General features: G+C 43.3%; 2 protein-coding genes across 5 annotated transcripts in view; one reads left to right on the top strand and one right to left on the bottom strand.

Moving 5' to 3' along the window:
* Window positions 1–3,204, top strand: part of HSPA14 (heat shock protein family A (Hsp70) member 14) — a 31,091-nt gene extending 27,887 nt beyond the window's left edge. For both annotated transcript variants that reach the window (XM_053251383.1, XM_053251382.1), the window contains exons 13-14: window positions 351–421; window positions 2,712–3,204. In XM_053251383.1, coding sequence (XP_053107358.1) covers window positions 351–421; window positions 2,712–2,790 — 150 coding nt within the window. In that variant the 3' untranslated portion in view covers window positions 2,791–3,204. The remainder of the gene's footprint in view (window positions 1–350; window positions 422–2,711) is intronic.
* A 3,285-nt stretch (window positions 3,205–6,489) lies between these two features.
* Window positions 6,490–27,246, bottom strand: DCLRE1C (DNA cross-link repair 1C). 3 transcript variants are annotated; one of them, XM_053251378.1, is made up of 14 exons: window positions 27,038–27,246; window positions 25,826–25,877; window positions 23,046–23,130; window positions 22,426–22,485; window positions 21,956–22,011; window positions 20,966–21,067; window positions 18,782–18,854; window positions 17,444–17,584; window positions 14,480–14,581; window positions 11,651–11,787; window positions 10,752–10,806; window positions 9,754–9,842; window positions 9,295–9,395; window positions 6,490–7,744 (listed from the first exon to the last, which is right to left on the bottom strand). In XM_053251378.1, the coding sequence occupies exons 1-14, from the start codon at window positions 27,144–27,146 to the stop codon at window positions 6,753–6,755; spliced, it is 2,154 nt and encodes a 717-aa protein (XP_053107353.1). In that variant the 5' UTR covers window positions 27,147–27,246; the 3' UTR covers window positions 6,490–6,752. The 3 variants fall into 3 exon arrangements, with proteins under 3 accessions (XP_053107353.1, XP_053107355.1, XP_053107356.1); XM_053251380.1 differs by lacking the exon at window positions 20,966–21,067; XM_053251381.1 differs by lacking the exons at window positions 25,826–25,877; window positions 27,038–27,246 and adding an exon at window positions 25,505–25,554.
* Between the last annotated feature and the right edge of the window lie 419 nt (window positions 27,247–27,665).

The following is a 27,665-nucleotide window of genomic DNA, read 5'->3' as shown; positions in this document are numbered from 1 at the left end:
TCTGGGTCAGCGAAGAGCTTGTTCATGCAATTTCTAAAGGGGGAGGCTACTATGTGCCTCTGATGTTGTGAGTTTGGGCTGCAGCACCGCTACTACCATGTTTCCCAATGGCGGCAGCAGCAATGATGCACAGTTTTGGAGGCACACAGCAGCCTCCATCTTCGGAAGCTGTGTGGACAAGCTCTTGGCTGAACTTTATATTTTAAATTTCATATATGACACTGCAGAACAAATTCTGTAAAGCAAAGTGATTTTAAATCTAACTTCTACGGTTTTGCCAGTGGTTTGGTTTGCTAAAAATTGATTAAATGCATACCAAAGAATGTATCAATTTTTGTTTGATTAAACAGATTGTACTCCAGGATTTAGATGTAAAGGAAGGTGGTCTGCATGACATACTAACTGTTCTCACAATGAAAAGGTACTGTTCATCGAAATACTACTATACTAGTTCTGCACAGTATCTACATACAAAACATGGATCTCAGAATGATACTTTTATATTCCAGCTTGTTGTTAATGTGCTAGGAAATAACTATTTATTGTTGTTGGGAGAATTCTCCCTTTTTAAACACTTGTTCCCCAAACATTTGAATATTCAGACACTCTAAATTGGAAAAACACTATTATTCAATCAGCTCTCGCATCAGTGTCCAGCATTCTCCTTGGGGCCTGGTTAATAAATGGTCTTGCCGTTCCAGTTACCCTTTCTGCATACGTCAGGACTTACGGCTGCAACTGTACTTAATGGTTTAGAGGTTTTTATACACTGCTTTTCAACAAAGTGCATTATTTTCTGGGCAATAGTGATGTTTTGGGGATTCCCCACAGCTGTAGCATGGCTGTGTCAGTGAAATCCCTGCAACTCCTTCCCTCAGAAAGTCACTGTTCATACATAGACAGAGAAGGATGGGTGGGAATTTAGCTGGATGGGTCCCTTCAATTTTGAAATAGAATGGTGGGTGCATCCAACATGGTGGGATAACTTCTCAAGACCTACTTCAGCCTCTGAGTTGGGAACCTTACATCTGTTTGCACATACAGTGAGGGAAATAAGTATTTGATCCCCTGCTGATTTTGTCCGTTTGCCCTCTGACACAGAAATGACCAGGCTATAATTGGAATGGTAGGTTTATTGTAGCTGTGAGAGACAGAATAACAACAAACAAACCCTCAAAAGCCCAGTGCCCAAAAGTCAGCGATGGATTTGCATTGTAGTGAGGGAAATAAGTATTCGATCCCCTATCAACCAGCAAGATTTCAGGCTCCCAGGTGTCTTTTCACTATATGCAGGTAACGAGCTTAGATGAGGAACACCCTCTGTAAGGGAGTGCTCCTAATCCCAGCTTGTTACAGTACCTGTATAAAAGACACCTGTCCATAGAAGCAAGCAATCACTCAGCTTCCAAACTCACCACCATGCCCAAGACCAAAGAGCTGTTGAAGGATGTCAGGGACAAGGTTGTAGACCTGCACAAGGCTGGACTGGGCTACAAGACTATCGCCAAGCAGCTTGGTGAGAAGGTGACTACAGTTGGTGTGATAACTCGCAAATGGAAGAAACACAAAATAACTGTCAATCTCCCTCGGTCTGGGGCTCCATGCAAGATCTCACCTCGTGGAATTGCAATGATCATGAGAATGGTGACAAAGCAGCCCAGAACTACACGGGGGGAACTTGTCAATGATCTCAAGGCAGCTGGAACCATAGTCACCAAGAAAACAATTGGTAACACACTACGCCGTGAAGGACTGAAATCTTGCAGTGCCCGCAAGGTCCCCCTGCTCAAGGCAGCACATGTACAGGCCTGTCTGCAGTTTGCCAATGCACATCTGAATGATCCAGAGGAGAACTGGGCAAAAGTGTTGTGGTCAGATGAGACCAAAATCGAGCTCTTTGGCATCAACTCAACTCGCCATGTGTGGAGGAGGAGGAATGCTGCCTATGAGCCCAAGAACACCATCCCCACCGTCAAACATAGAGGTGGACACATTATGCTTTGGGGGTGTTTTTCTGCTAAAGAGACAGGACACCTTCACCGCATTGAAGGGACGATGGACGGGACCATGTACCGTCAGATCTTGGGTGAGCACCTCCTTCCCTCAGCCAGGGCATTGAGAATGGGCCATGGATGGGTATTCCAGCATGACAGTGACCCAAAACACACAGCCAAGGCAACAAAGGAGTGGCTCAAGAAGCACATGAAGGTCCTGGAGTGGCCCAGCCAGTCTCCAGACCTTAATCCCATAGAAAATCTGTGGAGGGAGCTGAAGGTTCGGGTTGCCAAACATCAGCCTCGAAACCTTTCTGACTTGGAGAGGATCTGCAAAGAGGAGTGGGACAACATCCCTCCTGGGTTGTGTGCAAACCTGGTGGCCAACTACAAGAAACGCCTGACCTCTGTGATTGCCAACAAGGGTTTTGCCACCAAGTACTAAGACATCTTTTGTGAAGGGATCAAATACTTATTTCCCTCACTACAATGCAAATCCATCGCTGACTTTTGGGCACTGGGCTTTTGAGGGTTTGTTGTTATTCTGTCTCTCACAGCTACAATAAACCTACCATTCCAATTATAGCCTGGTCATTTCTGTGTCAGAGGGCAAACGGACAAAATCAGCAGGGGATCAAATACTTATTTCCCTCACTGTAGAATAGTGGTTATCCTTGTCTTTGAATGTTTATACTCTAACAAAATCTTTCTTTTTAGGGATGGATCCTTGCATGTTACATGTACAGATCAAGATACAGGAAAATGTGAAGTCATCACTATAGAAGTGGCATCATAGTCTTGAACTGGAAGACTTTTTGTGTGCTTTTGTTTCCCATAGCTGATACTTGGTTTTTTTTTAAGGGGGTTTTAAGTGGAAGATGCCATAACTTAGAGAATACAAAGTATTGGAACTGTGGAGTTTGCACATGTTTCTAAAAAAAAGGGAAAGGTCAGATCATCACAAGTAGTGGACAGCAGATGTGTAATCAGTAATGAGCTACAAAAAATTACAGCCATTTGTAGTTGCCCTACTTAACTCAGATTAAACTAACTATATTTGAGCTAAAGTAAAACAGGATTTGGCTGAAGAATCCTTAAGGCTGATTTTACTACATGCAAATAGTTCCAACTGGTTCATGAATAGAGGGCATTGAAGAGTATAACTTGTATATTAATGCAAATGTTAATAAAATTTAAGGTTTTGTATTGATGTACTCTGTGGTCATTTAAAAACACTCTTTTAAAGCTTTGATTATGCCAGGTAACTGGAGTTGCAGTAGGTTCCAACTTACATGTCTAGCTGACATCTAAATTTGGGAGACTACAGCAAGCAATTGACATCACAGATTCAGAAGTGGCAGCTGGCACAATGCAAAGTTGTTTGTTTGTTTGATTTCTATACAGCCCTTCCTAAAAAATGGCTCAGGGTGGTTTATACAGAGAAATAATAAATACATAAGATGAATCCCTATCCCCAAAGGGCTCACAATCTAAAAAACACAAGCTAGACACCAGCAGCAGTCACTGGAGCTACTGTGCTGGGTGTGGATAGGGCTAGTTACTCTTGCCCTACTAAATAAAGAGAATCACCATGTTAAAAGGTGCCTCTTTGCCAAGTTAGCAGGGGTAAGTTAGAATGTTAATTCATGTTCACTTTCTCACCCCTCTACTCTAAAAGTGTAATAAAAACAAATCTGTATAAACTATTACCAGTGCTGGCTTAAGTTGGTAAGCTGATTAGTGCTGCTCTTTCTTTAGTAATAAAAGCCAAGATTTTGACCTGAGGTAAGATTAAGAGTTTAAGCAAAGAAATTGGAGACAGATGGTAAATCACTGAAACTTTAAAGTACTGGTAGAAAAGGATGCGGTGAGTGGTAAGCAATTTAAGTGGTATCAACTTGGAAGTGTTAGGAAGACAAAAGAACTGATAAACAGTACGTGTAGATGCTAAAGCAGAGGTGGGTGAACTGGGCCCTCCAGCTGTTTTAACTAGAACTCCCATCACCCCCTACCACAAATTGTGGTGGGGTGATGGGAGTTGTCATTCAAAAGTAGTTGAAAGATCCAGTTTACCCACTCCTGTGCTAAAGCAATGATCCTCAAAAGGTTGGCGCTAAGACTTAACCTGTGAATTATAGAAGGCTTGTGGTTGTGACTGACTTAAGATGGTCGATAACATGAGCTACAGCATTGGGAAACAAAGGATTGTGTAGTCTAGCTGTATAGAGCATCTAAACAATGAACACTCACCTATACAGCAATTCAGTGAAAATACATAACTGAGGAGATAGTGGCTGAGCACCAGGAAAATGTGTTGGTAGTGCAGAGAGCTTTCCTGCTATCTGTGTGGGCATGGGGAGGGAGGACAGGCACAGAACACTTTCAAAAGGAAGGTCAATGAAAATGACTGCCCCAACCAGTGTTCCGTTTAATGGATTCCCAGATGGTGTGGACTGCAACTCCCAAGCAAAACCCATTGCAGCTGGGAATTCTGGGAGTTGCAGTCAACATCTGGAATTCCTGTTGGAACACTGCCCCCGACCTCAGGTGGTGCTGTATTGGGGAAGCCTTTTGCTGTATCATGGTTTCTTTAGTCAAAGCCACTTGTCCCAATTGTCAGTTGATGTGCTTCTAAGCTCACCCTCTGGCAAACTAAAGGTGGACACACCATTTCAACCACATGTGCTCCTGATGTGAGGTAAAACCTGTTTTGTGATATTGACTATAAAAAATGCCATTCTTATTCCAGGATATTTTGATTGCTTGCAGGGATGGCTAGATTGCTGTACATATGCCAGATAGCAATGCTACTGAAATTTAAACACTGAACAGCCATCACCTCTGCAGAATTGTTCATACTACCTTGCTATTTGCCTGAAATCTTCACTAAAGCAGCTCTCAGATTACAACTAAAGGCATGTTTGTCATTCCACTATATAGATACATCTTTTTGGGTCTTGTGACTCCCTTAATAGCTTTAGCCCTGGATTGCTGGCAGTTGAAACTCACTACCAGCTTTTTAGCCAACCTTTCAGTAGGTTTATGGGATCACTTGGCATTCTATTTGTTGTATCTCTCCCACACCACCCTCATCAACTTTGCAAAGCCTGGACCAGATCTGGACACCTCAACAGCAGTTTCGGATATCATTCACCCCAATTCAAGATGGTGCACACAGACATTTGAGGTGCAAGCAGGCTAACTTATGGACTGCCCAGCCAAATTAAATCAGATTGCTACAGCTGTAGGAACAAAGGGATGCCTCAGTGGCATAGTTTGTGATGTCATCCACTCCAATTCAAGATAAGTGAATATTTGAGGCATGTGGACTATAACCAATTTGAACCCAATTTGCTACAGATATAGGGACACAGGGATGGCTCAAAGGCATAGTTTAATGATGTTATCCACTCCATTTGAGGTGCAATAGGGAACTGTTCTGGACCAAATTTGGTCCATTTATAGGGACACTTCAAACACAGTTTGTGATATCATCAACCCCAATTCAAAATGACATTTGAGTGGGCTAACTTGTGAACTGCCTAACTGATCTGGACCAAATCTAGTTCAGTTGTAGGGATAGTGCAAGGAAAGTAGGCAGTTCTTACTAAAAACTTGTTTATTATAGATATAGTGGCTGACATGAGGAAAATTACTCAAAGGATTCCCAATGAAATTAAAAAGGACAAGGTAGGCAATGCATAACTTGCCATTTCAATAAAACTACTTCATAGTTTACCTGTCAACCAGTTTGTTACAAAACATTTTCACATGAACTTAATCTTTCTTAACATGCTATCATTCCTTCCATTTCCTCTCATACCTGTTTAGTGTGACCCTTTTGTCTGTGATAGTGTTAATCATCCTGAAACTTCCAAGCAGTATAAGATGCAAGTTCTCATTCTCTCTCTCTCTCTCTCTCACAAACACACACCAACATGCTAAACATGAAAACCACTCAACTAGAAAAGCCTGCATTCAATAAAGCTCTGGCTCCTCAGGATATAGTTAACCATGAGCATGTATAAGCAAATTAGCTGTAAGTCCACCCAGTCACTTTTTGCTTTCATCCACACTGCCTGTACTCTTCATATTTCATATGTGCTTTCTGTAAGGACTGTGGGCTATTGTTTGAGTCAAATATTTTAAGAATACTGAATACTGCAGAAATACTGTGCACCACTGTTCCCTCTAACAGGGATTTCCAGATGTTCACTACAACTCCCAGCATTTCCAGCTACAATGGCTTTTGGCTGGGGATTGTGGAAGTTGTCATCAACAACATCTAGGAATCCCTGTTAGAGGGAGTACTGCTGTAAACCCTTTAATATGTATAACCCCCTCCCTACCCCAAAGGTTTACTAAAACAACAAGATTTTCCCAACCACAATTTGGCAGGGAGTAGATGAACTACAAATCAAATAAATATACATATACGTGTGTGTGTGTGTGTGTGTGTGTGTGTGTTGAATGTATAAGAAGTCATATAGAAACATTCATAAAAATAATATTTATAATCCTTCATTAGAGACAAAAATAGCAAAACACCCAGTTCAACAAGATACAATTGCAATCTAAGGTTGAGAATGTAGAATCATGGCAGTAAGAGATTGACATTATATACAAAACGGAAGACACAATAAGCAAAAGTTAATAAGATGTTCCCAAGTCACTAACTGAACTTAAGTCAATAACCTGGATGCATGGTTCAAGAAGACTAGTGTCCACTAACAACAGAAGCAAAAGTTGATGTCCCAATCAGTATATCTTTTCCCCTGCTGCCAGCTTCTTGTACAAACTACACAGCTGCTCTGGTTTAGGGGTCTCCACCTCAGGGGTTGAAGAGATTTCAGAGTCGGAACTGCTCTGCGAGTCCACCTGGATTTCAGGATTGGATGTCCCAGACTGCTCTTCCAATTGGCACTTCTCATTGGTTGTATCAGCTTGCACACTGTGTGCTGGAGTACCTACTGCTGCTCCTGCTGCTTGGGCTTTGCACTCAAATTTAGGATTTGTACAAGATGCACTGCAGTCCAAAGGCTTGCAACACTGCATGTCAGTTTTGTTTCCCCCAGCAGGGAGACAAGCATAAAACACTGCTCTGTCTGTTCCCCTCTTCAAAGGGCTAAAATCAAGATTCCTGCGTTCTTGTGAAGAGATGAGCACAGTGTCGATCTGGCTGTCCCAGCCCTGACTACCTTGCTCAGATATGTGTGTTGACTGAGAAGAGTTAGGAGAGGAAATATGAGTAGAATCACTAAAATCTTCATCATCACTGTAAAGGTTTGGAGACTGAGGCTCTGCGGAATCTGTGGGGGCTGGACAGCTGTCCTGTTCAGAAGCATCTGTATCTTCCATAGGACGCTTAAAAAAAGTATCCCATATTGGCATATCTGGATTAGACTGCTGCTGATTCCTATTTTGCTTGCAAGTGGGCTCAGAGTGGATTGATCCTTCTGGATTCTGCAACACAGCAGTGGAGTCTGCACTATGGGAGATAACTTCCTCTAGAACCACCTCTTCCTCTGGTTCCTCCTCTTCCTCCTCATCTTCACCATTGGATTCCTCACACTCTATGAAGTCTACCTTCAAAGAGGTAGGCATGGAAGTTGCCTTATAGCTTGTTATTTTGTTATTGTTTTCTTGATGGACTTCAGGAAAAGATTTGTTCTCAGATGGTGTGATCTCTCTTGGAATCTTCCGTCGTATAGAAATCAATTCTGAATCAAAGAGATTATCACCACCACCACCTTTTGAGTCGAGAGAGAGAGAGAGAGCAAAATATAAGGAGAATATGACAAGCTATCTTACATGTGCATCAAAATTATATAATGCATCTTTGTCTGGACTGTACTACTTCAAACATCAAGTAGAGCAAAATCCCACCTTTGAATGCTCTCCTTGCACAAAGAAAGCAGAGCATTGGAGAATGAACTGGGTGAGCATTTAAACATACAATTCTCTAATTGAAGTCAGCTTTTAAACTTAAGAGACCTCTCACAGGACCATGAGACACATATCATCCGTTTGTCAAATCTTGGTCTGTGTCTGGACTGTACCACTTCAGACTGCAGGTGAAGGTTCACATGATGTAGTGCCCCTCCATCCAAAACGAATTCACTGTACAAAACAATTAGCACATCAGGGGGAAAGGCCAAGTTAGAATTCTCCTCCTTGATATATTACTGTTCCAGACAGAGATTTTTTTAAACTGAGGAGCATGCAATCATGCAAGAGTCCCCACTTGAAGCGGTACAGTCCACACTCAAGTTTATCACCTCAACTACTGTTTGTCAGATCTAGGCCTCAATCTGGCAGCCCAAGTGGACTTTCTTGAAAGTAATTCTCCTTGAAATCAGGATTAAGGAATTGTTTTTCAACATATTCCTAGCAGTCCCAGGTTAGTTTGGGGCAATTCCAGAATCAATTCCCTCAATGGCACTTTCTGAAGCTGATTTTAATGTGTAAGTAACAGCAGTACACCCACAGGCGGACACCAATTCAAACCAATTTTGCCTCCACTCAAGTGTGTTGCATCCAAGCTTGTGACAATAGTGTGGGAGTCTCTATGAAGTGTGTCCCAGCCCTATGAGAGGTATCATAATGTATAAGTGAGGTTATATAATTTCAATAGGATGCCCCCAGTTTATTACAGAGACAACAGTTCCAAATCACAGTACAGGAGAACCCCCTTATCTGTGGGGATTCTGTTGCGGGGGTGGGGGTGGGGGCTGGATAGTGAAACCATGGATAATGTGGCAATAGGAATTGGGGGTGGGTGGGGTTAGGTTCCTGAGGCAGTGAGGCAAAAGAGCAAAAATGGTGCAAAGTGCCAAAAATGGGATTAAAATGGACTGAAAGTGGGGGGAATGGGGGAGGTGCCCTACTGTGCATGGTGTGTCCCCAGCTGTCCAGCAATGCCCCCCAAAGTAAAAAACCACCACTTTTTTCTCAAAAAATAATTTTTAAAAAATTAAATTTCTTTTTCTCTCTGTCTCTCTCTGTCTCTCTTTTTTTTTTTTACAAAAAGGAGTCACAAAATGGCTCCTGTCCTCAAAATGGTGGGTGGTTAGGACCTCAGGGGTCATTTCCGCCCATCCCCAACTCATGGATATGCGAGTCTTAACCCTTTAAATGCCTGGTTTTTGTGTGTGTATACTTAGGTCAGGTGGCAAGTACCCAACTGCAGACAGGCAAAACTGCAGGTGCTGGGGCCACAGTTAATGAGGTTATCCTGTACTAGTTTCCTTTTGTGACCTCCATCTGGCCCCGTGAGAACAAACCAACCAACTTTTCCTACCAGTGTCTGTTATGTCCATGACTTTAGCTCTCTTCAGGGCTCCAAGTGGCATATACTGTGGCTTGTTGTTTTTGCTGTACAATCTGCATAATGGCTTTAAGCTGAAAAAAATAAGCAGTATATACTACATTTCTTCAACACTGCTGTAAACATATAGAACCCTGCTGAAAAGCCAAAGAGCAATCTCACGACACCTCATGACACCTAATTCTAAAAGTTTCAGCTGGGAACAAGGACAATTCATTTGGGCATATTATTTACACCCACCCACTAATAATTATAGTAAGATGAAAACATGCCTTGATAGAGGTTCTCCTAATAGCCGGTACCCATGATCAGGGAATATTTGGGAGGTCTAACAGATAAATAGTTTATGTAAGACCACTTTTTTTTAAAAATGCAGTTACCATTAATACATCAAAGGGGTCCAGGGGAAGAGACAAAAAGAAAGACACTTACATTCCCATAACTCTGTCTTCTGTTGCGCCCACTGGAATTACATTGGGATATACATTCACTGGACTAATATAACTTAAGAAATCCTGAATCTAGAAAAAGGGGGTGGAGGTAAGAATCAATCATTCAGCATTTAACATACTTCCTCTCATTACAATCGGCAACAGCCTTAAGACATAGCCTTTTTCATTGAGCAAATGACCACCCCCATTCCCCACGGTCTATGGAGTCACTTACACCATCACCTCATCCAGAGCTACTATTTGCACATGTAGCTTCTGTGCTCAAAGGATGATTCATTCATTTTGTAGAAGATCCCTGGCAGGCAGCAGAGCTCTATATAACATTCACATGCAACTTCCATAATCCCTTACAAGTTTGCCACGTTTTATCTGTCAGGTGGGGTAAAGTCAATAGGTTATTAGGGGACTTACTATAACTAGAGTTCTTTGGATGAAGGGCAAGTGTGATGGATGAAGTTCTCAATATCTGCACCTACAACTACAGTCCAAGAAGGCTGCATTACCCCATTCCATCCAGGACACCATCACTGCTGCCTTTTACTACAAGCATTAGCAAATGGAGGCAGCCACTCTGAGGACATTTGAAATTCACTGACATATATTGATGCTTTGCTCCATCTCTCATTTATTTCAAGCTGCAAATCTTCAGAACAGCAGCTAAGAGACTGACCTGTAGATCTCTGGTTCAAAATCTCATGTCTGCTATGGGAAGAAGCAGGATGCCTTTAGTATGCCCCCACGTGCTCAGCCTAAGTATATGGGGATAATAATACTGGCCTTACTGGCTTGCTGTATGGATTTACTGATATAATACACATAAAGAACTTTTAACACTTTATAGTGCTATTTAAATGCCAAGGATTATACTAGACTAGCCCAAAACTCCTGTGACCAGGTAGGATACAAATCAAAATAAGTACATCCACATGTCTACAGCAACAGTTCTGTATGTTATTAAATAAGTAGTCATCCACATACCTCACTGTAAGAAGAGTGAAATGAGAAGCAAGCTCTGTATGAACTCTCCCCTGTCCTAAACAGAAAATATAAAATGAATACAATTCTCTTGCTATTTACCAATATCCTAGGGTTCAAGTCACAGTTTATTTTAAGACCCCTGGTTAGAATAAACCAGGAACAGTCAGTTCAAATGTCATGACCAATCCTGGCTCATTTCTAATGACAATTAGAATTCTTCCAAGGCTTGCACACAATAGGCAGTGAGGAGTATGTGTGTGCATGCTCCTGACATTCTGAGACATTGCACGAAGCCAAGGTTTAATCTTGGCTATGTATGCCATCAGAACCAGCCCTGTGTGAATGGCAAAGACAGAGAAGCAGATCATATATAAAATTTACTGAGAGAACATTTGGCTGTTCTTTGAGAATGTGAAGTCTCCAAATGAATCTTAGTTCACCTATGGAATTCACAAGAGATGGTCACTAGCTTAAAACAGCTTTAAAAGCCTATTGGATACATTCACGGAGGATAGGTCTATCAGTACCTATTAGCCACATCCATGGTATAAGCTAGAAGGGACAGTCATCACCCTTCATGCCATATCTGTGACCTTCTAGAAGATCTGGCTGACCACACTTGAGACAGGATGCTAGTCTAATCCAGCTACGTCAGTCCTTTGTGTTCCGTACAGTACCACTTTCAAGGTGCTAAATACATGTTAAATAGCAGTAGTCCTAAAGTCTTTGCCAACTCTGGCGATGACATTTACCCAACCATACAATTCTGGTTTAAGAAATAAGCTTATTTATAAAAGATTCTAATGTTACAGTTCTAGCATGACAAAGCAAACTATGCAGAAGCTCAGAAAGGCAGTCATGAAGACAACCTTATTTTCAACTAAACATGAGCCACTCACCTCACTATTACGTTGGTTTTCCTTGTCCTTTCTCCAAACCACATTGTGGATGGCTTGACGCTAATTATGTGCAACTGCTTTCCATTCTGGGAAGTCATTCCACAGGGCAACCTCTTCCCTCGGAAAAGTTCATCATCCTAACGAACAGACAGTGTCAACTAAAACCCGAGCAGATCAAACACAAGCAGGATGCTTTCAAAAACGAAGTAATTTTAATTCTAGCTACAGTCTTGTCGACACAAGTTTGGCTTTTCATACAACTTCCTCTCTCTGCTGGAAGTTAATCCATTCAGCTCTTTGAAAACTGCCAATTTAGGGTAGTCAAAACAACAAGAGTTCCTATATTTGTCCTTAAACTTTATTTGCGTTTTTGTCACTCATATGGTTGTCACTGTGGGTCCAGAGAGTTAACATAAGAACAGCCCTGCTGGATCAGGCTCAAGGCCCATCTAGTCCAGCATCCTGTTTCGCACAGTGGCCCACCAGATGCCGCTGGAAGCCACAGGCAGGAGTTGAGGGCGTGCCCTCTCTCCTGCCATTACTCCCCTGCAACTGGTACTCAGAGGCACACCCTTGAGGCTGGAGGTGGCCCACAGCCCTCTGACTAGTAGCCATTGATAGACCTCTCCTCCATGAAGTCATCCAAACCCCTCTTAAAGCCATCCAGGTTGTTGGCCGTCACCACATCCTGTGGCAGAGAGTTCCACAAGTGGATCACGCGTTGTGTGAAAAAGTATTTCCGTTTGTTGGTCCTAGACCTCCTGGCAATCAATTTCATGGAGTGACCCCTGGTTCTAGTGTTGTGTGAGAGGGAAAAGAATCTCTCTCTCTCCACTTTCTCCACGCCATGCATGATTTTATAGACCTCTATCATGTCTCCCCGCAGTTGTCTTTTTTCTAAACTAAAAAGCCCCAGGTGTTGTAGTCTTGCCTCATAAGAAAGGTGCTCTAGGCCCCTGATCATCTTGGTTGCCCTCTTCTGTACCTTCTCCAGTTCAACAATGTCTTTAAGATGTGGTGACCAGAATTGTACACAGTACTCCAAGTGTGGTCGCACCATAGTTTTGTATAAGGGCATTATAATGTTAGCCGTTTTATTTTCAATCCCCTTCCTAATGATCCCTAGCATGGAATTTGCCTTCTTCACAGCTGCCGCACATTGAATAGACACTTTCAACGAGCTGTCAACCACAACCCCAAGATCCCTTTCCTGGTCCGTCACCGAGAGCATATACTTGAAGTTGGGGTTTTTCGTCCCAATGTGCATCACTTTACACTTGCTAACACTGAACCACATTTGCCATTTTGTCGCCCACTCCCCCAGTTTGGAGAGATCCTTTTGGAGCTGCTCACAATCCGTTTTGGATTTCACTACCCGGAAGAGTTTGGTATCATCTGCAAATTTGGCCACATCGCTGCTTACCCCTGCTTCTAGATCATTTATGAATAAATTAAAAAGCACCGGTCCCAGTACAGATCCCTGGGGTACCCCACTTCTTATTTCCCTCCATTGTGAAAACTCTCCATTTATACCTACCCTCTGTTTCCTGTCTTTCAACCAGTTAGCAATCCACACATGTACTTGTCCCTTTATTCCATGACAGCTAAGTTTCCTCAGGAGTCTTTGATGAGGAACTTTGTCAAAAGCTTTTTGGAAGTCCAGGTAGATTATGTCAACTGGATCACCTTTATCCACATACTTGTTGACACTCTCAAAGAAGTCCAAAAGGTTGGTGAGGCAAGATTTACCTTTGCGGAAGCCATGCTGGCTCACTCCCAGCAGGGCCTGTTCTTCTAGGTGCTTTACAATTTTATCCTTGAGGATGCTTTCCATCAATTTGCCTGGAACGGACTTTAGGCTAGACCTTCTGTCTTCATACTGTTTTAGTTGGCTCCTTACAGTATTTAGGGAGCTTATTGTCGGTTTATTAGATAGTTTATTAGGATAGGTCTCAGCTGTAATGGTCAGCTATTTAACTGTCCAAACAGCCTTTCCCAAGAATATGAGGGATACGAGGGAGGGATATGTACTTACATTCTCTTCTCCACCAGGCTCCTTGTGATCGCGGGGGCTTGTTCCAGGCTCCCCCGCACACTTCCCGCTAAACTCCTGCAAAACTCCTCTGTCCTGTTTGCTATCCCTGTCCGCTATGCTCTGTTCGCTATGCTCTCGGGCCTACACCTCATATGTAGAGTAGGCTTCCAACTGTCACACAGGATGTGAGTCAAAGGAAGGAATGTGGGGCCCCTCCCAGCCCTAGCTGACTCCACCCCCACCACTGAGTAAACACTGCCTTTAGGTAACCCTAAGAACTCCTAGCCCCGTGATATGTTCACCCTAACAAGTAACTCTAACAAGTAACACACACAGAGATAGAGAGACTAAGACCTACCCCTTAGAGAGAAACAGCCCCTGCTAAACTCCCCTCTTGGTTTGTTTGAAGTGGAAAAGGCTAGATGTTTAGAAGGGCTTGCTCAGCTTCTCAGCTGTGTCTGCTCTTCCCAGAGTTGCCTTCCAACTGTCACATTAAAAAGCCTTACAATTTGGCCACAGAGCAAGGGGCCATCCAAGGTTCCTCTCCATTGAAATCAATGAGACAAGTTAGTTATGACCAGCTTATTTAGAAGATAAGGAGACAACCACTATCAAAAGAGATTTTAAAATGGCTTACCACAGTTTGCTTATTGCTCATAGGTTGCTTAAGCCAAACCACTCTCTGTGTTCCTGAAGCCACACACTGCTTCAAAATGTCTGACACAGAGTCTAGTCCACAGAGGCTGCTACACTCAACACCAGAAGTAGTAACATGATTGATAAGAGATACTCACCCTTGGATGGCGACATGCATGAATCTGAGTGTGCCGATTTGAAGTGACGTGGTAGAGGATTTCTGGCATGTTTTTAAACATGTCCAATTTGTTCACGTGCACCTAAAGAATTAAATCAACTCTTATTAATGCCGTTTTAGTTTAATTCCAAAAGCAGTCAGTAGCCTTCTCTTTCTTCAGGAAGAATTTGCTCCTGGAGGATGCTGGCAAGACAAAAAAGTACTTGGGCAGATTCCAGTCAACAAGGAGTGGGATATGGAGATTAAAATGTTCCTTGTTGGTTAAAAAAAACAAGATTGCACTGTCTGGGGGAGGAAGAAACTCCTTCAGCACTCAGGGATTCCTCTGCAAATAACCAATACAGAGATTGTACACACCATAACAGAAAGGCCAATTCCATGCTTGGAATCAGTTGAAAGGGGTTTCACAAGATGTGTGACAGCCTGGGTGGTTTTAAAGGTTTAGATAAATTCATGGAGGACAGCTCTATCAATGGCTGAAGGCTATAGGCCAGCTCCAGCCTCAGAGGCAAGATGCCTCTAGATACCAGTTGCAAGGGAGTAGCCATGGGAGAGAAGGCATGCCCTTAGCTCTTGCCTGTGGGCATCTGGTGGGCCACTATGTGAGGCAGAATGTTGCTGGATGGGTTGAGGGCCTGCTCCAGCAGGGGTTTTCTTATGTTCTTAAACAAGGGGAAATGTTGAAAAGGAGGTCTCTAGTACAGTGTGTGTCAGGATATTAACAATTATTAATCTTCCATGGTTGGGCAAGGTAGTTGGGTGGGTGGTGGCCTCTCAGCTCCAGGCAGTTTTGGATGATGCAGAATATCTAGACCCATTTCAAACTGGTGTTTGTGTGGGCTATGGGGTTGAGACCAGTGTTATAATTTTTTTCATCTGTGCGCGGAATGAATTTTGTTCTGGGTGGCAGTATCAAGGCAGTGTGCGCGCACATGCATTCTTAGTGGGGCCTTCCTGATTAAACCTGAGTGAGATCTAAAATTCACTGAGTGGATGTCAAAATATGTGTGAGTGTGCAGATATGCACATGCCTTAGAAGGAACACTGGTTGAGACTGCCTTGGTCAGCCTGATGGATAATCTCCAACTGGCTATCGACAGAGGGCGTGTGACTCTGCCGATCCTTTTGGATCTCTCTGGCTTTCAATACCATCGACAATGGTATCCTTCTGGACTGTCTGAGGAAGGTGGGATTGGGTGGCACTGTTTTACAATGGTTCTGCTCCTATCTGTCTGGCAGATTCCAGATGGTGTCACTTGGAGACTGTTGTTCTGCTAAGCAATAACTGAAGTGCTGAGTTCCAAAAGGCTCCATACTGTCTCCAATGCTCTTCAACATCTACATGAAACCACTGGGAGAGATCATTAGGAGGTTTGGTGCTGGGTGTTATCAATATACTGATGACACCCAGATCTACTTCTCCATGCTGACCTCATCAGGAAATGGCGTATCTTCCCTAAATGCCTGCCTGGAGGCAATAATGAGCTGGATGAGGGATAACAAACTGAAGTTGAATCCAAATAAGATGGAGCTACTGACTGTGGGGGGTCAGGACCCAAGAGATGGTTTAGATCTGCCTGTTCTGGATGGGGTTACATTCCCCCTGAAAGATCAGGTATGTATGTGGAGCTGCCTTTGTACATAGTCTGGAAACTACAATTGGTACAGAATGCAGCAAGCAGATTGGTCTCTGGGACAACACAAAGGGACCATAACCCCACTGACTTTGAAAGAATTGCACTGGCTGCTGATATGTTTCTGGGTGAAATACAAAGTGCTGGTTCTTACTTGTAAAGCCCTTAACGGCTTAGGTCCAGGCTATTTAAGGGAGTGCCTCCTTTGTCATAAACCCTGCGGCCTGTTGCAATCCTCTGGAGAGGTTTGGTTACAGATGCCACGGGCTCCTTTGGTGGCGATCCATGATGAGGCTTTCTCTGTGGATGCCCCAGGGCTTTGGAATATGCTCCCTACTGAAATAAGAGCATCTCCTTCTCTGTTTTCAGGAAGAACCTCAAGACTCTTCTGTTTTTGCAGGCTTTTAATTAGAATTAATTTTAAAACTTGTTTCAATATCTATTTTATTCTATGTATTTTTATTATGTATTTTAATTTGTAACTTTTAAATATTTTAAATGTTGTACACCACCTAGAGATGCACACATCAGGCAGTATAGAAATATGATTGATTGATAAACAAAACAAACAAATAAATAAAATCCAGTTCCAATAATTTGCACAGTCCTTTAATTCCAAGCCAGGCAAAATAATGGTGTTGGTGTGTATGTGTGTGTGTGTATGTGTATATATATATATATATATATATATATATATATATATATATATACACACACACACACACACACACACACACATATATATATATATATATATATACACACACACATATATATATATATATACACACACACATACACACACACACACATATATATACACACACACACACTTTTTAAAAACACTAAAAAGTAAGACTGCAAAGTTTTCAGTTAGCAGCTGAAATAAGGGTTGGAGAGGGGAGGGGAAGTGAGTATGATGGTCAGAAGGCAATTCTCTCTGAGAGTGGCTAGCAATTCTGCTGGTTTGAGATCTCTCCTTGTTATTGCAGGGCTTGGGTTATATTTTTGAGCCATCTTACTTGTTGCTGCCTGCAGATTATTTGCACTGCTCTCCCCTGCCTCACATAATATAACTGGATGTCTTCATTGCTGTTCTTTATTTGTAAGATACATAATATGGATGATGTGCATTCATTTGTAGATGGTCTGTGATATAGTCAGATTTTATAGTCTGCCAGAAAGATGGCTCTCGGATCCCTTCAAACTGCATTATTTTAAGTCCATTGAATGGCCCTTTCCTAGATCAACTGATGGGTTGCAGCTGGCTCACATTCCAGTCAGAGAGAAGTTGTGGTGATCAGCCTTACCTTCATTCCAAGCTCCTCACTGAGATTTGTGAATAAATACTCATATCCATAAGCTGCTTTGCAGTTCAGCCATACCACATGATAAGGACTTAGAGTGATCCAGCTTCGTACTAACTCTAATATACCCTTCATACATTCTTCCTAGCACAGGAAAGAAAAGAAAGAGTGAAATTGTTCATTTAAACTTAAACGTCGTATGTGATGAGTTAACGCTGGATCAAAGTTGAATTTTCATTCAATTTAGTCTACAGCTGACCTACGATGTCTAAACCCAAGTAATCTAATAATCTGTGTAGGCACTGCTGAAAGCTGTGTGTGTCAAGAACCATCGCTCAGAAGGAGGCAACATGTTCCCAGCTAAACTCAAAATGACAAAGAATGGAAATCCTGAAACAAGCTATACTCATGGCTGTCATGTAGGGGACTTATCTATCTTGTGCACTCCCTTGCCCCCTAACCTCCTCCCTAAAGCACTTATCCAGAAAAATTGTTCTCTGCCAGGTTTGGCTGGAGGTAGTGATGAGTTGTACATTTATACAAATCTGCAACATGAGTTTTACACACGTTTATCTGAAGTGAAACCATTTTTAAATGCTTGTGAACATATGAAGCTCTGTAACACTACTGGCCCCTCTAGCCCAGTACTGTCTACTCTGACTGGCAGTGGCTCTCCAGGGTCTCAGACAGATGTAGCTCCTGACCCTGCTTCCAGAGATGCATTTTAGCTAGAGATGCCAGGTCTTGAGTCTAGGGCTTTCTGCATGCAAAGCATGTGCTCAATCACTGCCCTCTTTAAAAGTGAGGGTGGAAGTCAGTAAATCTCTGGCTGTTTTAAAGGACCACCAGTGAGAATGGAGTACATGCAAACTTCATAGGAATGAAACAAAATAAATTCCATTGCTAAATTGAGGGGTTGCTTTTTTGGATATGCAAATAACCCACTGCAGAGCAAATAGATTGGTGTCTGACTATACACTGTACACTATTCTAAGGGCTTAGAGCTTGTCTCCAATATATCTGGGAATCCAAGCCACTAGGTTTCAGAAATTTTTCAGATTAAACTGAATAAATGGATGCCAGGATTTCAAAACAGAACACTCACTGGCTAGCAGTGAGTAAAACCTATGCTGGGGGTGGCCCTATCCACCCCCAACATAATACCTCCATTGACTGTTGCCGGTGTCTATCTTATGTTTCTTTTTAGATTGCGAGCCCTTTGGGGACAGGGATCCATCTTATTTATTTATTATTTCTCTGAGCCATTTTTGGAAGGGTGGTATAGAAATCGAATGAATGAAGACATAATTTTATCTTTATTTTCACTTTACAGAGACTTACCCTGCTTGGTATCTGATAAAATTTGGGATCACAGAAAGTGGTATCTAAATATACACTCTGGATGTCTTTCACTCTGAAAGAGAGAAGTGCGATATTTCTATAGTATTTAGTACCACAATATCGCCTGTATGATACTCAGCAACAGATACAAGATTTCTGTCAAAATCTGAATGGTTACATTTACTTTCACAAAATGATAAATCCAAATGAAACAAGTACCCTTCATACCAAGTAAATCCAGAGTTCTGTAGAGCAACATGTGCACAGTAGACTTTGACAGTTTGGTTTTCATCAACTCCCATACTAAAACCCACAACTCTTTTCTTATGTTTTTGACAGAAATAATCAATCTTGCATGGATTAATTCACAAACTGGGTACACTTGAGCTCTGGGCACCTTTTATCCCTTGAGACATGAGCCATTTTCTGAGTGCCAAGTGCCTGAGTCCCTTTCTGCTTGCCTAGACATAAACACGATTGTGCCCGAAATGTCCTGCACTGACATGTGCACAGCATGCTCTCTAAGCCAGTGTTTCTAAACCACCGGTCCCTGGACCGCTGCCGGTCCCCGAAGGCTTGAGTGCCGGTCCCTGACTGGGAGTCAACTCCCCCCCAAACTGAAATCAAGGCATTCACTTCCTCAATTTTGCACATGGCACGGAAGAGGAAGAGTATCATGGAGGCATGGGACCCTTCTTGTGCCTTGCCTCCATGTGCTGCTGAGATCTTCCTACATCTATCTTATTCCCTATCTTTACAGCTTCAAACTGTATGCGGTGCGGGGGCATGGAGGAAAAAGTATGGCAGTGGGCACCACTTGAAGGGCTGCTGGTTCTTGCATGCTCATTATTTGCAGCCAAAGGTTGGTTGGTTGAAACCCAGCTGCCTGTTGTGGTCGAGGTGCCTTGAGAGGGAATGCTGTTTCCCTCTTGCATCAGTGGGGCTAGCTTGTATGTTGTTTTCATTGGCCCCATGTAGCTTTTGAATTTTTCTAATGGCCCAACATACCCTCTCCACTGAGTAATCAGAAGCACCTCCACCCCCACCCCGCACATACTGAAGACATACTGGAGACAAATTTGTTCACCCAGGCTTTTAGATTCAGGGGTTCTCAACCTTGGGTACCCAGACGCTGGTGGACTTCTACTCCCATAATCCCCAGCCATAATGGCCAAATGCCATTGTTGTTTGGGGTTATGGGAGTTTAACTGAGGGACCCAAGGTTAAGAACCCCTAATATTCCATGTTTGCAAAAGATTCCAAATTTAATTATTTTAATGCTTATATTATTTTCATTCTAAACTGCCCAGAGATGCATGTTTGGGGCAGTATAGAAGTCTGATAGATAGAGAGATAGATAGAGAGATAGATAGAGAGATAGATAGAGAGATAGATAGAGAGATAGATAGACTTGAAACCCCTTTACTAACTGCTGGTCCGGGAAACTGCGCATGAAGAATGTAGCGGTCCTTGAAACTCTGCACGAAGAATTTAGCGGTCCTTGACTCCAAAAAGTTTGAGAAACACTGCTCTAAGCCCTTGTATAAGGGCTAGGCAGCATGGACAGGGGCAGAAGCCAGGCAGATGGCAATTCCACAGTTTAGCAAAACATCAGAGGACAAGCAATTGACCTGCTCTTTGGCCTTCCTCCCCTATGGGTACTGGAGTACCAGAAGTAGGACCTTTTTGTGGGGCACCTTCCAATCACCCTGACTTGCAGCACCACCCTACAGCCAGAAGATAGGGTTGTCACAGAGGGAGGCAGCTGGAAGGGAAGGAAGGAGGCCTCTCTCCACCAGGAGTGCCAACCAGCCCCCCCACCCCATGATCCAACTGACTTAATCATGCCTAAAATAGACACATGGGGTGAGACAGCTATGGCTTTCCAGCAGTCCAGGGAGCTACCAAGCGAGTACAATTATCCCCACAACAGTGTGCCACACATACTGAGATAGGAGTTTTGAGCCCATTTCCACAATAATCCAAAGTGTTGGTGGCATCACTTCTCCACAGGCCACCTAAAGCCGCCCCAAGATTATTAATGCACTGCATATTTTAAACTATTACTCATGTAATGAGGATCAGAGGCTATCCTGTCCATAATGTGTTTGGTCATAATGTGATACCACAATATAATACCACAATATAAATGAAGGCACAGCATAAGGAATTATGATCAATCACCTGCTCCCTGAATGCAAAAGTTCCATTCTGGCCACCTCTCCTTTTGCAAGCCTGAAATCGCCAGTATACAACACAGTGCCATTTTCACCTTGGAACAGAAACCTGGAACGGAAACACATCCTGGCATGTTTCAGCAACTCACCCAGGGCTGACCCAACCCAAGGGGCAATACCTGGGGTGGCAGAATTCCAAGGGCTACAAGCTAATTAGAAATTGCTCGACACAACTCCACCTTCAGTTTCTGAGACAACAGGGCCCGAGATGTGCAAGCAACATATGCCCTTTCTAGAGGCTTTCCCAACTGCTGCCTCTTTTCTTTTCCTCCATCAAGTGAGCAAAGAAAGCAAGCTCATTTGTCTATAGGAAGAAGGGAAACTTGACTACAGTTAGGGCATTCCTTGGGAGGGGCTAGAGGACACAACAGAATCCCTCCCCTGATCCCTTTTTCTCGAGAGTGTGTGTTTGTCCCCCTAAGATGGCTCTCCCCAAATGCGGCAACTTTGTTCTGTTCCATACAAGCAAATGGAGGGGAAGCGTCTAGTCACTTGAGCAGAGAAAAGGGGCTTCAGATGAGCAAAACCCTCGAGGAGTAAATACAATGATCTCACTGCAATGCAATCAAACTGAGGGTGGAGAGGGAGATTAATTTTTCGCCTAGGGTGGCAAAATAGCTTGAGCTAGTTATTTTCACCTGGCTAATATTTTATCCGTTGAACTGTAACTTACTGAAGTCATGGCCCAGTTCAGGAACTTTTTAGGCCCTCTGTGAGAATGTACAGGCTGCCAGGTTGCATGGAGGCACTGGCTGTATGGACTGGTGCCTGTACAAGGAGGGTGGACAAAGGGATAATGAAGGAACCTTACTTGCGACTAAAGCCTTACACTATATTACAACATTAAGAAACAGAAGTGTTTCCCCCCCATATTTATAGCCTTGTCATGGCTATCGGCACTTGCCATTAGTCACATGAGAGGAAGAAAAATGCATACATGACTGATCCTGGGCAATGGCCAGCTGGCAGAAGTGTTACAACTATATCTTCTTTCTGAAGAGACAAGAGAGAAAAGAGACACATAATACATACTACTTAGTATTAGCTATGGACAACAGTTCTTGCCTGGATGCCATGAATATGAGGGCAAGAAGGCAGATGATGTAGCCATGTTTATGCAACACATCCAAAGATATTGACACAGAGAGTAGGATCACACCTTCTGGTCCCATTCCTGATCATCATGCATGCAAACATTTGAGCCTGTGAATAGATCCTGTTAGTGTACCACATGTAGGCTCTTTTCATGCAGGTCATAGATCCTCCACAAGATACCTTTAGTGTAACACTACAAAATCAGTGGGTGAATGCACACATTTTGAGATGCAGAGAAGTCACAGTACATCTCCTTTGTACCTAAGAGAATATTTTGAGTAAAAAAAAGTAATAGGCAACATACATAATTACCTCACCAGATGTTTCCTCAACCAGAGAAATCTGAGTTGGAGTTTCAACTTCAAGGGAAACCTATAGCAGGAAGACAAACCAAAACTATAGAAGTGCACTGTAAGAGATAGACCCCCCACAAATGTAGAGGATCCATCATACAGAGGATAGTTGCTTTTCTTGCATCTTATTAGCTAGAATTAGATCTTAAATGTGTGTCTGTGGGAGGTATGTCATTTATCTGTAAAAATCAACTATTAATAGGCACTTCTTGTAAAATGTGACCAGATGATACACAATCAAGCCTATTCTAAAAACCAAAGTTCTTACTGAGTCCCTCCTTCTCCAGCCATATTTCTCAATGTCCTTGCAGCCCAATCCTCAGTGCTGCAACAGTGAGATCTCTACAGAAATGACTGGAGCTGGTATCAAGACAGCAGCTTAAGGGTCACAGAAAATGAGGGTTGGACACTCCAAGAATATAACAGGCCTCACTTTCTTAGTAGACCTCACTTTCCAAGAGTATAATTCTTTTGCCTTTACACAGATTGCTAGTTACAACAATTTTAAGTTGCCAGAGCAATGTTTGTGCACAGTCCTTAAACTTGTAATAAAATACAAAGTGAGGAGGAGGGACTTACAATGTGATTTTCCCAAAACTTATATTTTGGACTAGTCAGTAGCAACTCTTTTGTCACAGGTGAACAGTACAGGCAAACCTTCAAGCTGTGGAGACAGAGGAAAGAAGAAGAGATCAATAGAGATCAACATGGCTTTAAAAAAAGCAAATCATGGCTGGTATCCAAAGAAGTGAATAACTTGTTCAGCACACCCAAGGGGACTTATTGAAAAAGCAGTCATTGCAACTCACAAACTGATTTTGAAACTATTGGGGCTTCCATGAATGGGGTGTGTGTGTGTAAATGGTTGTTCACACTGTTTTGCACATGTGATCACTATTTAAAGGGGTGGGGGTAATCCTACCAGACATGCTTAAAGTAACTTTCAGATCCCAGGCATTATCTGATGCATGACATGCCATCCCACACAAAGCAAAGCACCACTCTGAAGAAGCATACTCATGCTAGTAAGAGAACTCAGCTGCTACCCAAGCTGCTTATCTGCCAAGATTTGAATCCCAAGCAGCAATACTTTCCCTGTGAGTTATCTTTGGAATGCGAGGTTTGGGTGTGAGACAGAATTTACTACAGCTCCTAATGCATCTAAAAACCTGCATTACAGAAATATGCCTAAATAAATTTGTCTGCTGTTGCAGAAGGCTTAAAACCTAAATCTCATTTTAGAGGAGCATGTTTTTATGGATAAAACAGGGAAACAATGTGCAGGCAGTTTATGCTAGGTCATCTTATTCCTTCACTTATATAAGAACCTGCTCATCCCTGTCCTGACACTTTTTCCTTTGCGTGCTGCCCATGATGTCCTAAAGGGGTCTCAAAAATGCATAATTAAAGAAACACACCCAAACCTATAATTAAGACCTCATTCCCAGATCAAGCTGGAATTGGTGGGGGCAGGTGGGGGGATGAATTGAGGGAAAATTGAACTCTTCTTGTTCCCTGTTAGATAATTTAATTCCAACTGAATATTGTGTTATCTAGTTGTGAAATCAAGAACTGCTTAATGTGATATTTCTTGCCTAAGATAGAGATAAGATACAGTAATATATCAAGTACATGGTGCTTCAAGGATATACTTGATAACATTGTTAGAAGCTGACCCAAATACAGGTGGCCTTGTTATCTGTGGTTGGGTCATAGGGACCCCATTTATTTGCAGGACAAAATGTTCTTTTCGCCTATCCATGATTCTTGAGTTGCTGGAAATGACTTCTGAAGTCATTTCCTGCTGCTATTTTATAGTGCTGAGCCATTTTGTGGCTCTTTTCTGCAACAAAACAAAATGCCCCACCCTAAAAAAAAACCCAAATCAGAGCATTTGTAAGTTTGGGGGGCATTGCTGGAGAGCAAGGTACTGTTCTTATTTCTGCTATCCCTTGCTTTTTCTTGTGATTTTCAGCATACACCAGTGTGCTCAGGAACCTAACCCTCCCAATCCCCATGGGGTTGTCTCTTTATTTGTGGTTTAGTTATCCACATAAAAAGGCAGAAACGGAACCCACGCAAATGAAGAGAGCCTCCTGTACCTGCTTGTTTTTCACGTTTTATTATTGTGCGTGCCACACTGTAATTCTCTACAAAATTAAACTGATGCAGATTTCCTGCTTTTTTAGGGTAATGTGATGTTGTTATAGTCACTTTTGTTCAAGCTGATCAAAGATATGCATGTAAATACATTCTGTAAATTACAATGAGATTCACTGAGTGGTAGTATACAAATGTAATACATATGTATACAATTCATAATATAATTACATGTCATTATATTCAGTAGATTAATAGGCTGTCAGTTTTGGAGATGAACTTTGATCAAAGCAAAACTCTTGATTAATAAACAAAAGTTAGAAAACAAGGTGAGAGAGAAACAATATCTGTAGTACAATCCTCTCTCAAAATAAAAGACAACTAGCCAACCCGCACAGAGCATCTGTGCACTCTTTGGGGCTAGCTGTTCCCTTCTCCCTCCCGCCCCACTCTCCCTCCCTCCCGCCCCACACTCTTGCCCCCTCCTCTCCCTCCCCTCCCTCTCACCCTCCTGCTCATCTCTCCTGCCCTCCCTCCCCTCCCCCCTGCTCCTCTCTCCTGCCCTCACCCACGCTCTCTTGCCCTCCCCCCTCCCAATTGCCCCCCCCTGCATTTTTAAAAGCTCTACTTACCAGGCCGCCGCCACTCCTCCTCCCAGGCAGCGAACAGAAAAGTCCCGCCACCCGGTTCCCTCCCACCCCAGCCTCCCACGGGCTCCTGGCCTCAGTGGCTGGTCCTGGCACCACCTGGCCGAGAGCTGCCTCCGTGGCCTGGCCCGCCGCTGGAACAAGTGCCACCTTTGCGGCCAGGCCTGCCACACCAAGTGCCGCCTCCACAACCTGCCGGGCCCGCTGCCACTTGCCAATCTGCTTTTTGGGGCCAGCTGGCTCTTCCCCCACCTTCTGCCCCAGTATCAGAGCCCGCCACCGCCTCCTCACCGCCTCGGCCGGGCCAGGCCAGCCACCGCCTCACCCGGGCCAGGCCAGGCCCGCCGCCACTACCCGTCGCCAGGTCGGGCCCGCCACTGCCAGAGGCCCTGGCCCGCCGCCGGCCAAGTCTCCTCTCTCCTGGGTGCGCCAGCCAATCAAGCACCTCCGCAGCCCAGCCAATCAGCTGGGCTGCCAGGACTCACATTCCATGGCACACCCAGGAGAAATAAATATATAGATAGCAATATAGATATATAGATAGCAATTCCATACTAGACGAGATACTAGTTCCATTGCTTCTACTAAAAAAAGTTGATTAAAACATGTTACCTGCATGCCAATCTTCTTTTCAGAGAGGGAGCTCTCAGTCCTATCATGTGATCTAAATAGTAAATTTATAAATTCCATTAAATATCCATTATATTCTGAATGATCTGCAACACACTGATACCTGTCTGAAGCTCAGAGAAGTAATGTCAAATACAACAGTACTGTTTGATACAGACAGCTGTTGACATTTTTTTAAATGTTGATGTATACTCTTAAAAATCTGTACAATGCTTAGTTGATTAATAAGTTTCATAAACTAAAGCCTGACAGACTTGAAAATTATGGTTTTAATACAAGTACTCTTAAGAATGCAGATGGCAAAGACATCTTAAAACAGAAACTCCTTTCTCTCACACACAAACAGGAGGCAAAGCCTCTTGTAAGAGAATGCCTACTATGAGCCTACAACATATCTGTGGATCATCTAAAAGCAAATAAAGTATGGCTTTTACTTGCATACTTATAAGCAGATTTATATAAACAATTAATTTATCAATCAAACAATTAAACTGACCAAGATTTCTTTATTTGGTTGATGAGGCAATATTTTTTGTAGACCAGTCATTATGTGTGTTGGAATAAGCAAGCTTTCAAATTACCCAAATCTTATACTGTAGTACACAGCAGTGCAAAAGTACAGCAAACCTTATATAACTGGAGCCAACAAATTGCTCCTAAAGTTTGAGAGGTGCAATAAGTACTGGACTATTGACTCACTGTTTGTTAGCTTTAATAAGTATTAGGAGATATTCACAACCCCTACTAGCTAAGCAAAGAGGCACCTTTTAAAGCTGTGATCCTCTTATTCAGCCTGAGCACTTCATCCCTCCACTAGTTGTTGCTGGTGCCTTCTTTATGCTCCCTTTAGACTGCAAGACTTGGGGGGCAGGAAACCATCTCATTTGTGATTTATTTATCTTTCTATGTAATCCGCAATTATGTTTTCAATGGATACAGACTCTGTGCCTTTAAGAGGAGCAAAGGAGAAGCTTTTCGCGGCATAACAATCTAACGATGAGGAAAGCTGAGTTTCTGTTTGTTACACTCTGCACACTCTCAACAGACCCAGCTTTACCATCACACTTGCTAGCCTGGCAATGAGAGTGAAAAGGTTACAGGGTGAAAATGAGTTGGCGGGATTCAGCACCGCCTGGAAAGATGTAGGAAAGGCGATGAAACCTACATGGCAGGCGAAAACGAAGAATCTCTCACCTTTGTGGCAGTGGGACAGGAAGTAAGCCCGAGCTCTCAGATTATCCCGGTCGAATCGGTCTATGGAGAGATTTGGGTATTCCCGCATCCTGCCCGCGAAGCTGCTCATGGCGATTGGCGATGTATCAAGCAAAGGCTCCTTCCGCCAAGCTCCTTCCGTTGCGCTGCCTCATTGGCTGAGACGCGACCCAATCGACGATTCGCATCAGAGCACAGGGGTCTTGTCACGTGGCGCTCGGGAGGGGAGAGAGTACGTAGAGCTGTCGTGCTTAGTTGGGGGCGTTGCCTCCTTGCTGGGTGGAATGTCGCGTTTGTGCTTGGTGGATCTAGGGTGGGGGGACTGGGGGCCGAAGACGTAATTGCATTCCTGCCCGCTTATTCGACCCCACCATCTTAAAACTAAAGCAGGTTCCTGGATTGTGTCGCTGCAGCTCAGCACCGCACCCACTCATGAGTAGTCTGGAGGCTTGAACAAGGCTCCCAGCGCTGGGAGGCTCCCCCAAAGGCACCATGCACTCACGCGGTGCCTTATAGGACTTCTGGGGCCCAGGAGGCCCCCCCCAAACCCTGCCACTCCAACTGGCTCCGTGAGAGAGCTGGTAATCGTCTGGGTGGCTGATCGTCTGCA

Source organism: Hemicordylus capensis, chromosome 5, assembly GCF_027244095.1.
Source record: "Hemicordylus capensis ecotype Gifberg chromosome 5, rHemCap1.1.pri, whole genome shotgun sequence".
Classification (NCBI taxonomy): Eukaryota; Metazoa; Chordata; class Lepidosauria; order Squamata; family Cordylidae; genus Hemicordylus; species Hemicordylus capensis.
The sequence above is the reverse complement of the archived record's forward strand: the minus strand, read 5'-3'. Positions and strand labels throughout refer to the sequence as shown.

Excerpts from the sequence above, each read along its gene's own strand:
- DCLRE1C (XM_053251378.1), bottom strand. The coding sequence starts at position 27,146 with ATGAGCAGCTTCGCGGGCAGGATGCGGGAATACCCAAATCTCTCCATA. Across the intron at positions 21,068-21,955 it reads CATTGCCCAGGATCAGTCAT|GTTTCTGTTCCAAGGTGAAA; the intron begins GTATGCATTTTT and ends TTTCCGTTCCAG. Across the intron at positions 9,843-10,751 it reads TTCACTCTTCTTACAGTGAG|ATTCAGGATTTCTTAAGTTA; the intron begins GTATGTGGATGA and ends CCCTTTTTCTAG.